This window comes from Necator americanus, chromosome III (assembly GCF_031761385.1).
Source record: "Necator americanus strain Aroian chromosome III, whole genome shotgun sequence".
Lineage (NCBI taxonomy): Eukaryota > Metazoa > Nematoda > Chromadorea > Rhabditida > Ancylostomatidae > Necator > Necator americanus.
In genome coordinates, this window is record NC_087373.1 from 23,972,649 (window position 1) to 23,985,188 (window position 12,540).

At 41.4% G+C, this 12,540-nt stretch overlaps 2 protein-coding genes across 2 annotated transcripts; one reads left to right on the forward strand and one right to left on the reverse strand.

Moving 5' to 3' along the window:
- Positions 1-4,058: 4,058 nt before the first annotated feature.
- Positions 4,059-7,681, forward strand: RB195_010706 (uncharacterized protein; the record flags this gene model as incomplete). Its single annotated transcript, XM_064191834.1, has 3 exons — positions 4,059-4,245; positions 5,445-5,515; positions 7,532-7,681. The coding sequence occupies 3 exons, from the start codon at positions 4,059-4,061 to the stop codon at positions 7,679-7,681; spliced, it is 408 nt and encodes a 135-aa protein (XP_064049417.1).
- A 2,184-nt stretch (positions 7,682-9,865) lies between these two features.
- On the reverse strand, positions 9,866-10,066 carry RB195_010707 (uncharacterized protein; the record flags this gene model as incomplete). The annotated part of the gene is made up of 1 exon (XM_064191835.1): positions 9,866-10,066. One exon carries the CDS (start codon positions 10,064-10,066, stop codon positions 9,866-9,868), a length of 201 nt encoding a protein of 66 aa, XP_064049418.1.
- Between the last annotated feature and the right edge of the window lie 2,474 nt (positions 10,067-12,540).

Consider the following 12,540-nt stretch of genomic DNA (forward strand, 5'->3'; position numbering starts at 1 on the left):
ATAGAACTGACATCATCTAACTCAGGAAGAACTTCAAAAACTTTGAGAGATTGTAGGGCGTTCTGGCTTTGAGAAACAGAAGAAAGAAGAAAGAAACTTCATTGAGAACAAGCAGACATCACTGGGAACATTTCTTGGAAGGAATATACCAACTCGATCCAAACGAAACAGAAAGCTGGAAAAATCTAAAGTTTAATTAATGAGAAGAATCAAGTTTACCCGAAAAAAACCTGAGCTTTTTGTCAAATTGGGCCTATGATTCCTCATGTGACAGTTGTTAGAGTTCGGATACTTTTTATCTTCATCTATATTCATTCAAAATAAAAAAAGCTTGCTCTATGCGGTAAGCCGTTGACCGAACCATCTAAAAGTTATCCCGAATCCGATGCGGTGATCGACATAAAATTCTTCATTGCAGATGATTTTTGTCCTGACAAACCAAGGGATTAACGTCTATTATCGGAGCCGGTGAAATCTTTCATTTCTGCGCTCACTTCTGTTTGCAACTGCGAAGGCTGCGCACTGTTATGCCAAGCCATTTTAGAAAAAAGGGGTAATTTTCTTTATTTCCATCCAGTGTGGATGTAAAATCATGTTTGAGTGCTTCTTTCAAAGTGGTACTGACACCTTTAGCAGGGAGACTGCGAAATCTTTCATCAGTTATTATATTTCTAGAAAACTGAAAAAGCTTTGTAACAACAAATAACAAAAAAGTTAATTGTGCGTCAGAAAATTACTGAAACTGCCCTCCTCTAAGATTTCATTAATCATACTGAACACGGACGAAGCGAGCATCAGAAAAGTTATGAAAGAGTGAACGAAAGTATATTAAAATCACTGTGATTTAATTCACTACAATTCAAAAATTCAAGTGGTTATACTGAAGCGATTTCCTAATTTTAAATTCTTCGACATGACTTATGAAAAAATTCTTGGATTTCCTGGAAGATCGTGGTCATCAGTCTATGGATACTTCCGAACGACCGAGAAAGTCCCTTTTAGAGTAAGGTGTTGAGTCGTCGAGATGCTGCACATTAAATTCAAGCGCTAGTTGAAGCAATGGGGCATGAAGAGTGGTTGTAACACAAGCATCCGTGTCTGAGGCAGTATCACCTTCAATTTCCGAACTCTTCTGAGAGAAGAGTTCTCCCGGCTGGGTTCAATCACTTCGACTGACCATCGCAAAGTACTTTTCCCATTCTGAACTTGCTCAAGCAACAGATCCCAGTTTTCAAACTATGGAGGGTCTTTGAGAAGAAGCAGCTCATCGTCGAGTTGGCCTGGATGTCGAAGTGCCACAAAACTTGCCTATATGAGAAAGAAACGCTCCCTCCTAAAAGCCTAACCTTGTGAAGATTTTACTACATTTATCTTGCTGCTCGTCCTTTAAGAAAAGAAAACTTACACTGAATAATTCATATCAGAACTTCCCTCTAGCTTCCTCTCCTTTAACCAAAAGAACAGGTAGCAACGTCGTTCATTTTACTTACCGCCTATATAAGTGTTGATTGAAAAGAGAAATCCTTTATCTGTTTGATTTATGCGTTATATTTGTAAACCTTTAGTTTTGACATATCTGTAATATTTTAATTTGCTTTAATTCTCTTTACCCTTTCATGTTTCACGCTAAAACAATCCGAGGAAATCTTCGTGTTCTGATTAGGATTTAATTTTTTTGAAAAAGTTTTGAAAAAAACTGAACTGAAAAGAAAAGAACGGATGGAGCAATCATTATCTCTTGGGAAAAAAATCCTGAAATCTTGTGATACAAACGAAAATTGTGGTCCTCCTAGCACAGTACCTATCCCTCACATGTTGGAGTTTTAGTGCTTTCACTAAAGTAGTTGAAACGCTGCTGAAACACTTGGATTTTCAAAGGTCCCAAGAAATAAAGAGTCTCTCAGAAACAAAGCGTCTCTAAAAGTCTCTCAAAGAAGAACTAGATCTTGAGACAGGACATCTAAATAGTGCCAGGAAAACACTTATCGTTGAGGAATGCTCCATTCGCAGTGTCCGTAATCCCCCTGGCAGCCAGGAAAAGAGATGAACTGGTGAAGTTGTCAAGGAGTTTGCCAAAACGTGATCCGTGAAAAGTCGAAGGGGGTGCCCTGCTCGAAATCGCAATCAATGCATCGAGCAGAACTTTCTCAACTAACAGTACGCCGATTGATCAGAATAGCGCAAAACAACCATTTTTAAATGGAAATAATGAATGACCTAAATTGGGCTTTTATTAGCAACAGCAGAGAAGTCAGCATTAGATCTGAAGGATCTAATGCTGACTTCTCTGCTCGTGAAGGACGAAAATGTCGGACGGAAGTAGCTGTTCACTTTGAAGCTTGTAACGAAGAAAAATAAACATAAGAACAAAAAAAAACAAGAAAAGTTAACAATAGAAAAATAAAACTTGATAGCATGTACATGATGGTAGTTATTTAATAAGGCAAACATGGTGGGATTCCTAACTAAGAAGTTTGATTACTGTGTCAAACAAAACTTGGAACATACAGTAAGTAAATGCTCCTTGTTAAATGATGCCCTAACTAATTTAGACCTGAGCGTGGAGATGAGATGCCAAAATATCTTTTTGTTGCCAAAAAAGTCGTTTGAGTGATTTTTTTCTACATAATGAAGTAACATGTATTAACGTTAGAGTACTTCCGATTTATCGATTGAAGTGAATGGATTCTCTTAACAACATAAATTCTACAATTTCTATGATATTTGGGCCCAGACCTCCAAACTCCTCATCATTCCCCTTCTCCGAAATCCTCCGAAAAAAGTGGCTGATTCATTCTACCCAGCATCTGCTACGAAGAGCTGCGAAGCTAACTGGACTTCTCGATGAACATCATCAGACGCTTCGCACAGAGAGCGGCGTCCAGGAAGAAAAAAGAAGAGAGAAAGAATTGGAAATATTAACTATAAGATTTACATTTAACTTTAACAGTATGGTAGTGTATAATAGTAGATGTAAAATACAATAGATTAGACATAATAGTATATACAGATAAAAGGATAAAGGATAAAGTTTCTGGCGTTAATCAATCCGCTTGGGATGCGCCCCCACTTTCACTTCAATTCAGAATCGTTTGAGGTTTACGAACGTGTATCTGGCCTATACAATGACTTGCGGTGGCTAGCCGATGTGTCAAGTCAATGTTTTTATCCTCCCAGACAAGTCTGGCACCAATTTATCCAACCCGAAGGGATGAAAAGCTTGGTGAGCACTGGGGCGGATTCGAACCTCGGATCGATCGTGCAGGAAGCGGAACCTCTACACCGCTACACTACATCCGCCCACATATACAGATAGTAAGTAAAAATATATCAAGATGAGGTTGAAGGGATGAGGTTCAGGAACCATGACGACTCTTTTAAGCTTCCTTTTTTGAGTGCACTAAGTTAGTTTTGATAGATTTTAGGATTTGATAGCGTAATGCACTGATTGATATCTTAGGAAACTATTTTCATCGGTTCATAAGATTCCCGTTTTGTGGATCAACGAAGAAAAGTGATTAATTACACAAAAGTGATTTTTTATGGATGGTTATGGAATGCGCCTACTATCCAAGACCACATTAAGTGGCTCGGAAGTTCTTCCGCAGCTCCAAATTAGATTGCACACAGTATACATATTAAATATGTCAGATAAATTGAAGTAACTTTCAAGACATCTGTTTAGGAATGCCGAAGTTTATCGTTCAAAATGTATGTACTCTGCAGAAAAGAAACCGTAGTAAATACCAGTTGAAAATTCATAAACGAGCAGAAATAAATTGTTTTTCTTGAATTTTGATTCCCTTCGCAAAAATTTCAGGTTGCGAATCGATCAGAAAAGCGTCGGATAGTGATTGCGCAAACGCGCAGACGGGTTAGCAGAACGCAAGTATCTCGCAAGGAATGCTGAAAAAAAGGTAGTAGTCCGCCAGAAATCCCTGAGGTCGCTGCGAAACCAGTGGTCGTAGGTTCGGTGAATTGGAGTAGGAAACTGCCGAAAAGCGACGAATAAATGTAGCCGATGCGGTCGACGATCGGCGGCTCAGACAGGTCCTTGGATGACGGCGCCGAAAGGCACTGGAAACGACGGGTTAATGGGACAATCGCGAAACCGCAGTCTGAGTGAATGTGACTCGGACCTGCTGACCTTGGAACACGATCAATGGGAAACGAAATCTGCATTCCACACGAGGGAACAACCGTGCAAGGCGACCGCATCTGGGTCTGGGTATACGCCCAGCAAACGTTGACTGAACGATGGATTGATCCTTAGCTAGCGACCGACGGAGAAATCAGGCAGGAATTCGCATGAGCTATCAGTTCTTACCATGGTCCTTGCAGACTACGGCAGGAGAAAAGTTGGCATAAACTTGGAAAACTTTTCCCAGCTGTCCATTTATAGAGACTACCACAACATTCTTTTGCAAGCACCCGAAATTTTTCTTCATTTTGTTCCCTTTTATTCACCCCTCAATTTCTAATCCTTTTTTCCATTACATACCCATTTTTCATTTTCCATGCTGTCACTGGGTTGTCTATGAGAGTTTGACATCTTTGAATAATATTTTATTTCCAACCGATTTTTGTTCCCTCCTCACTTACCAGTGGTTCATTTTGGAATAAGCGAGGGAGGCGTTTAATGAAACTGCGTAGTAATTAAGTTGCCGCGAAAATGAAAGAAGAAAAATGAATGCTACGGCTAGAAATGAAAACCGATTTGGCTGTGAAAAAAAGAACTTTGGAGCTGTTTTTCTCCTTGATCTCGTCTGTAGTTGAAGAATGCATCGCTTTTTCAAATTTAGTTATCTCTCCTGACGTTTCAGAGCTTGGTGCAGCCCGCTGAACTTCTTCTTCAAATGACCGCACTTAATAGCCTTCTGCAGCCTGCATAATTAAAAGTCTGAATATTCATGGGGATAAATTTGCTTCAAGCTCAGCAGAACGAATCTGCCCTTTGTTCTTACATGATTTTCCTCACTCCAACGCGTCTAAAAAGGAAGAGAAAATAAAAACAAAAGCACATCAAATCGAATGTAAAAAAACTGTACGCTATCGAGGTTAAACGGTCAGATGCCGTGGTGTCTGCGACTTTCTCTTTATTCTTACCAGCTTTCATCGTCCCTTTTCAACAGAGGCACATCACCGATTTCATTACCTTCTCGAATGAGACTATTTTATCGCATACCACGTGTTGTAGTGAGGTTGGGATCTTTTTGTAAATCACACTGAAATTCTGCCTTTTTCTTCAGGAGAGCAGTTGCACAGTGACGAAGTTACGAATGACTGCTCTTTCGTAGGGCGTTTAGGCGGAATTTCGAATCCTTCTGTCGTTTGGATGGGCTAGTCGATTCCAGCGACTTCTCAGAAATGTCCTCAAAGGGATATTTTGGGACATTGTGCTCAATGCGGAAATGCTCTCCTGAAATGCTGTCTGTGAGTTTCAGCTCCACCGTCAGACCACGGCGATGAAGTGCCAGACGTTGAAGTCATGAAATGTGCCGAGATAGCCTCAAAGGTGAGTTATTCCCGACCCATCGCTGGGATGATGTACTCACATCACGTCTTTACGTCGTCATTCTTAAGAAACTTTCTTGACCTCAACGCTGAAGTGGAAGTTGCTTTATGCTGAAGATAGAAAGTGGGCTGGACGCTCCGCCTCACTTCTTTATGGACAAAGTAGTTTCGGACATTTGCAGGAGAATTTCGCAACTAATTTTTTGCCTTTCTTTCAGGTCCAGTTAATTAGTTAACGAAATATTGCAGCCTCGGATCCCATGACTTGGCTGCTGCTCTTTTCCTCCTTTTTTCGTCTATTAATAATGGACGTTCATCAGTTGGAAAAAATCACTGAGTGTTTTCTCGGTATAGCTCGTCCTTTCATTGTTTTACAATGTTACCTGCAACAACCCAGTCCATATTTCAAGGATGATCCGCATTCAGCTCTTGATTCTCCCGTTTTGCTGTCTTTAAAATAGCTTTGTAGACTCAGAGTCGGGTTTTTTTGTACTAATCAATTACCATCTCAACTTGTAATGAATAGAAAACCTAGATAGGTGAGCAAAGAAGGAAAAGAGAAATATAATGCGATAATGAACAGGAAAGCGAAATTTCGGTCAGTTTGAGTGATTCCTGCATGTTTTTGTTCAATTGGACACCTTTGTTATTTTGTAGGAAAAGTCATGAGGTATTTTCCTATCATATTCAAAGCCCATTATATAAAGAACAACGACCAGTCAGTGATACACTGTTCATTTTGTTCGATGACTTTTGTCCTCCTTCACTGAGCTTCACAATTCCTCGTTCATAGAAGGACATGTCTTCATCGGTGAAAAGTGAATAAGGGGAATCGTGGGACTGTCGCTCTTGTGGGACCTCGTCGCCGTGCAAACTTCACGTGACGTTTCACATATTTCGCTTGCGCTCTTCCCTTCGCGGAAATATGGCGGAAATTCACAGATTGGTCTTTCACTTTCAGTTTGGCGTAAAATTCGCAAGAATCGACCAAATCACTTAATTCTTTTCAAAGAATGAGGTTACAAATGTCAGCTGTCACAACAATAACGTAGCGGCAAATGGAGGCCCTGGTACCTCCACCAATGAACTAGCATCTGCTGCAAAATTGCGTCGTTACTTTTCCAACAACCCAATAGTATTTTCCGAAAAACATTATCCAGATGAGTCCTCTGTATTCTCGCACAAATCATTGCTGTCTCTATTCCTCGTTAATTTCTTCATCGAGCGTTGGGCGGGGCGCTACAAATCATTCCTTCAGCGACGTGATCGTCGATAGCGGCGCCTGCGACGGAATGAACACCTAACAGCAAAACCAAGAGCGATCACGAAAACAATGAGTAGGATTTCCTGCGTTGATCCTTTCTGGATGCGCCAACGCGCTCATCTTCAATCTAAAGTTGTCATGAACCCGTGTAGCGTCCCTAGAGCTGCGGTATCAAATCAGTGCTTTATATTGACAATTCCAGCAATTTATCCATCCCATTGGGATGATAGGACTGGTTGGCATAAGGCGGCTTCGAACCGTCGACCAAAAAAACCAACCGAGATCTGGTGCTGCACTACACACAGCGATCTCTAAAGGAAGAAAAACTCCATGTTGGCCGCTGGAAGCAACGTTCTGGAAGGAGTTTGTGGTCATCTCCTGCTCGGCGACTATCGTAGCTCACGGAATGTGCGTGAAGAGGGTGAGAGTCTCTCAATTCCATTACATCAGCTGTTTCAGGGTGGCGCATGATTTTCGCGAGTCCGCCGCGAGATCCCAACCCAATGAGCACCCACCATCGCATCATTATCAACTGCTCTGCTTCGTTCGTGCCCGTACCTCCTCCGTTTTCGTTTGGCCTCTTCCTCTATTCATGACACTCTTCCTTAGATGGATACGTTCAGTTCACTTCCACTGTTGACAGAAAAAATCATCATTGCAAAGAAAGTTTCGAAACTCACTGTCACTTCATTTCCGTTTCCTATTCCACGCAGCTGACGTCCAGACATGTGGCGGCTAGCCGCTGATGTGTAGAACACAATCGAGCCATCAACATCGTGTGTTACCCGTGATCCGTGCGAAATCAGCTGCGGAAAATATACTCCAACATGTGCTGAGCTCAAGAAAACGACAATATCCACGACCTTCGTGAGCGATCCACCCGATCTTCCACCAGTCAAATAACCACTTGAGAGTTATTCGACCATGGAAATCACTTCTCAAGGAATATTTAGAGAATATGTACGGATTATTTACTGCAGCGGTATTATAATGTAATGTTTCAAAGTAACATTTTATTATATTCATTTAACACCGTAGTATATTAGCTTACATACGAGCATTTATTCTTGGTTCTTGAACGCATCAGAAAGTATTCTCAAATATGACCGAGTGATGTCATTGTTACCATTTTCCGATGGATCTTAGAACAGTGCAAAGCATAAAAACCACAGTCCGTTCGATAATCTTCTGCTTCTTTTTCTGTGCGGCGTTCAATAGAACTTCTGCAGTACCCATGTACAGCATATGTGTCACCTTTGTTTTAGTTAAAAATTAAAGGTTCCGAACCGATTGCCGTCTTAAATGAGCCATTAGATAGTGGGACGGGTGTGCCGGAGTCAATAAGAGATTCCTCTGTATCTGCATGGTCGATCGGAGGTTCAAATCCGCTCTAAAGCCAACCAAGTTTATCGTACCTCTGGGGTCGATAATTTGGCAACAGACCTGTCTGAGAGTGTAAAAACACCGAATGGACTCATCGGCTCAAAGTATTTGCAAGCTTGGAAGCGCGTCCACAAACTTCAAGCGATTCAGGATTGAAGTGAATGCGTCGTTGTATTCCAGTCGGACTGATTAACGCCAGACACTTTATCTTTTATCCTTTAGCCATTAGATAGTAAGTCAGTCACGATACCCAGCAGAGACATTGTGATAGCTCTGGGTCTGGGAAGGAACAACTGACGAACGTGCTAGCCATTGAAGTCTAACATCTGCTGCCTCCGTCTGGAAGCACTACTGAATAGCGAGCTCAGAAATTCGGCGCGAAGTGCAGCGTTTGCCTGAATTTCACATGTTGGTTTCTGGGGACTACTAGGTAGGGTTTCGCATGTGGGAGGAACACCAAAAATGTTAAAATATTCCAAATAAGTCCAAAAATGGGAAGTCTCAGGAGCATTTGCGAAATCGGTTTGTCCAACGAAGCTACTCTTTACACTAATTCGAATGATAGAATGCTTAGCGCTTGTGGTGTAATCGTTGTCATCTCATGAATTTTGAATGATCGTTAGAAACTGCTTTGCCAAACAACTCTACAGCGTTCCAAACTTCTATGGTATCAGTCATGTAGATGTTAAGAGTTGCTTCGTCGGATGAACTGATACCTACTGGTTTTTATTCCTCTTGAAAATCAGAGATGAACAGTAGCAGAACGGAGTATGACCACCGTGGGTCTGTGATCATTTTTTCGGGCTCGGAATGCGATAGGTTTACCCGCGCTGCACAGCATTTCTTCTGCTTCTTAACGAAACACTTTGCCGCTTCTGCTCGCGGCTGTCAAGGTGAATAATGATTTCATTTGTTTACTTTTTTCTGTTCCACGTTGTCATTTCCGATGTGCTGTATGCAGTGTTGATGAGCGTAGATTGCCTTCGAGTTTTTAGGTGAAGAATAAACCAAGTGACTCGGAACTCTCCTTTAATTCATGGAGGCAGGATAATTCGAGAGCATGTTGCTTGGCTAATGTAGTGCGATTTTTTCTACAACAGCTTTCAGGAAGAGCGCTTGCGGCTATACCGCCTAACAGACGTATGCAGAGAACTACCACGAACAGCAAAAACAAGGAATTCTTTACTTTTCTTAGCTAAAACTGCAGCAAAAGAAACTTCCGGATAAGTTTCTCTCCTGCGTCTGGAATTCGGTTCGCAGCTCAACTCCTGGAGCACCAGGATGAAACCGCAGTAATTATCCGAGCAGTTGCCTCTAGTGAATGCTCCGTTAAAATCAGCGTGCGCAGGAATTTTTGGTGTTGAGTTTCGAGGTAGAGTTCAGATGCAAGTGGTGGAACACAAAACAGATGGAGTTTACTTGATGAAGCAACTCTTTAGGCACATAGAATCGAATCAACGCAGAATGGATCAGAGGTGAAATTTCTCAATGAAGCAACTCTTTACAACTATGTGAGTGATGAAATTAACTCCACTGTCTCATTTCGTCACCCCAATGGATGTAAAGTGTTACTTCGTCGGGTAAATTAACCAGTCTAATGCTTTTGAATCATATGTCTTCCAAATTCGAAAGAAAGACTTTCGCATTTCACTACGAACTTCTTTCGCTGGCGAGGACACAATTTCAAGAAGAGCCGCCTTTAGCTCAAGCGCTCCGTCGCATCGCACAAAAAAGCGGTCCGATGATGTGAACATCACTTGCCTCGTTCTTCCAGAGAGGGAGTCGGTCGTCCTTCCGAGTAGTCTCCTGAGATCTGTTGTAACAAGATTCGTGAGGCTTAGTCGAGTTCAGTGGTGGTTCGGAGCTGCTATTTTCTCCGGACTGACGTGGTCCTCGTTTACGCATTGTTCTGTTAGGATTCCCTTTTCAGGAGTAACTCCCATTTCGAAAGACTTCCGTAAATGTTTCAAATGCAGCGCTCTTTCTATAAAACGACAACAAATTTTATGCTTCCAAAAGTTTTCCAAGGGGTTTTCCATGCCAGAAACGCAGTTCCTTCCAGAAAATCCGGCGTGTTAAAGTACATGGTGGTTGGTGGCTGTTCATGTGTCCTTGTCGATCATAATATTAGACATTAGACATCAACATAACACTAGATAATAAACATTAGAACTCATTAGAATAAGCACACTGCGCCATGTAACTTGCACAGTTTACAGTTCAAATTCGCATTCGTGACTTCTGTCATCACGGAGATTGCTACCTCACTGCATTCGTATTATTATGCTTGACGTAAACGGAGTAACCGTGTTCAATTTGGCGGCCGCGACGCAGCCGCCGCTACGTGCTCCTTCCGTGGCTGGCACACGCACCTTCTTCGCTCGGCACTCCTTCAGGACAATGCACCCCGTGCTCGCCTGCTTGAACGAACTCAGGTGACGCTACGGAGACTTCTTCTCGAGGAACGCGATCAAAGTGGAGATTTAAAAGTTCGTGCCTTTTTCGCGTGCTTGACGCTTCTGGAGTTCGATTAAGAATTGCACTTCCGCCTCAAATTTTCTACGCTTTGAAGTTGCACGAATAATGAGGTAGAAGAGGAAATGCCTTCTACTTATTTGCCATGTCTATAGTGATTCTTTATTGCATTGAAAACCAGCTTTTCTCATTCAATGTCGGAACCGAGAGTTCTTATTTCAGATTGGTTTGCTGTGAGTTGACTTTTGGTGTGACCCTGAGGAAAATTCAAGATATTCATGAACGAAGAAGAGCAAAGAGAAACACCTTAAAGCTTACTGTGTGTTTTGTAATGGTCGCTACAGAATTTCGAATCTTCCGTTTCTTAAAATAGCATAGCAAATAGAAAAATAGCACCGGAATCGTCATTACTAAGGTATTCCCTAATATGTCTTACTGCTGGAGACTCCCATTATTGGATTTCCGGAAATTGTCTTGGTTTTTTCTGGAGTTCATCAGACTTCCACCGGGAAATCTATTACTTCGAAAATGTGTTTGTGTGTGTTCCGTTTTTATTTATTTCCCATTGTTTTCAATCTCACCCAACTTCTCTATCTCTATCTTTTTTATTGTCCCTCTTTATTTGCCTCTTCTCCTCCACACACGTAGACTTCCCAAGGGAATACCAAGTCTACTTGCTATGTTTCCCTTCAGCGACAGCCTTTCTGCAGTGCGCACCTAATGGGTAAAATGAAAAAAAAAACATTACATTTTCCCTGAAATGGGAACGAAAATAATGGAAATTTTTTTCGAAAATAACAATTAGCCACTTCGTTTATGGGAGCACTTGCGCTACAGGTCCCGTTCGTTGAGAACAAAGTTGGATTTGCGGGAGATTCATGGTTGTCGAATCAGAAGTGGGAATGCTACAACGTAACGCCTTCTACCTGACAATATTTCTATTCAAGGAATCCACGCCTAGATTCCTATAAAATTTTCAAAAGAATTCTTTAGCACATTTTTTAAGCGTCTACAAGCTCGGTTGATTTGTTCGTCAAAGAATTTCTTTCTTTTCAAATCTTTTTGGAGAAATTATTTGTTGGGAGGTACGGTAATTCGATGACATCCGATAAATTCAGAGAAGTTTATAAATAAAGTAGACGTAGCTTTCAAGCGAATTCGGAAGGGGGTATCACTCTTAGAAACCGCGCAGAAAACGGAAAAGTGCTTTGCCCTTGTCAAAGTGAAAAAAATCATGTGTGAATTTTTAAAGTTACCATCTTTATTTAAGTAAACGCACACAAACCAATTGATTACTAAATACAAGAGCTGATTTTGCTTTCATGTACAGTTATAAATGGAAATACTAGACAATTTCTAGGAAATCACGTTGTGCGCACGATATCCATTTAATGCGCATTTCATTTGTATTTCCGATTAGATGGAATGAGGAAAGCCAAACTTCTCTAGTAATAGCGCTTCCCTCATTTAAGTTTAAGTCGGGTTGAAAAATGCAAAAGTTGTAGGTGCTCAAAGATTTCTGCATCGCCGCAAAAAAGACGCGTGTGCACCGGGATGTGTAGTAATAAATGGAAGTATACTAAGTTGCTCTCTGCTGTCCCTAGTAGTTGCCTTCACAGAAATGGAGAAAAATCTCTTTTCACGCCGCCGAAAAGTCGTCATTATCACGAATAGGGCTTCACAGCTAACTATAAAATGAGAGCATAATCCTACTAGAAAATAGAAAATGATCCTCTCCAAGAAAATAACATCCCAACGCATTATTTATTTTTGAATTCTTCCTTACTCGTGAGAAGTAGGGGAGGCGAGTTTTGATCTACGGGGTTATGCGCGGGTCCCATTTCAATTGGTATCAGCGGAGCGATTCGTGTACGCGAAGGTCCGCTAACATCACAGAAACGTGG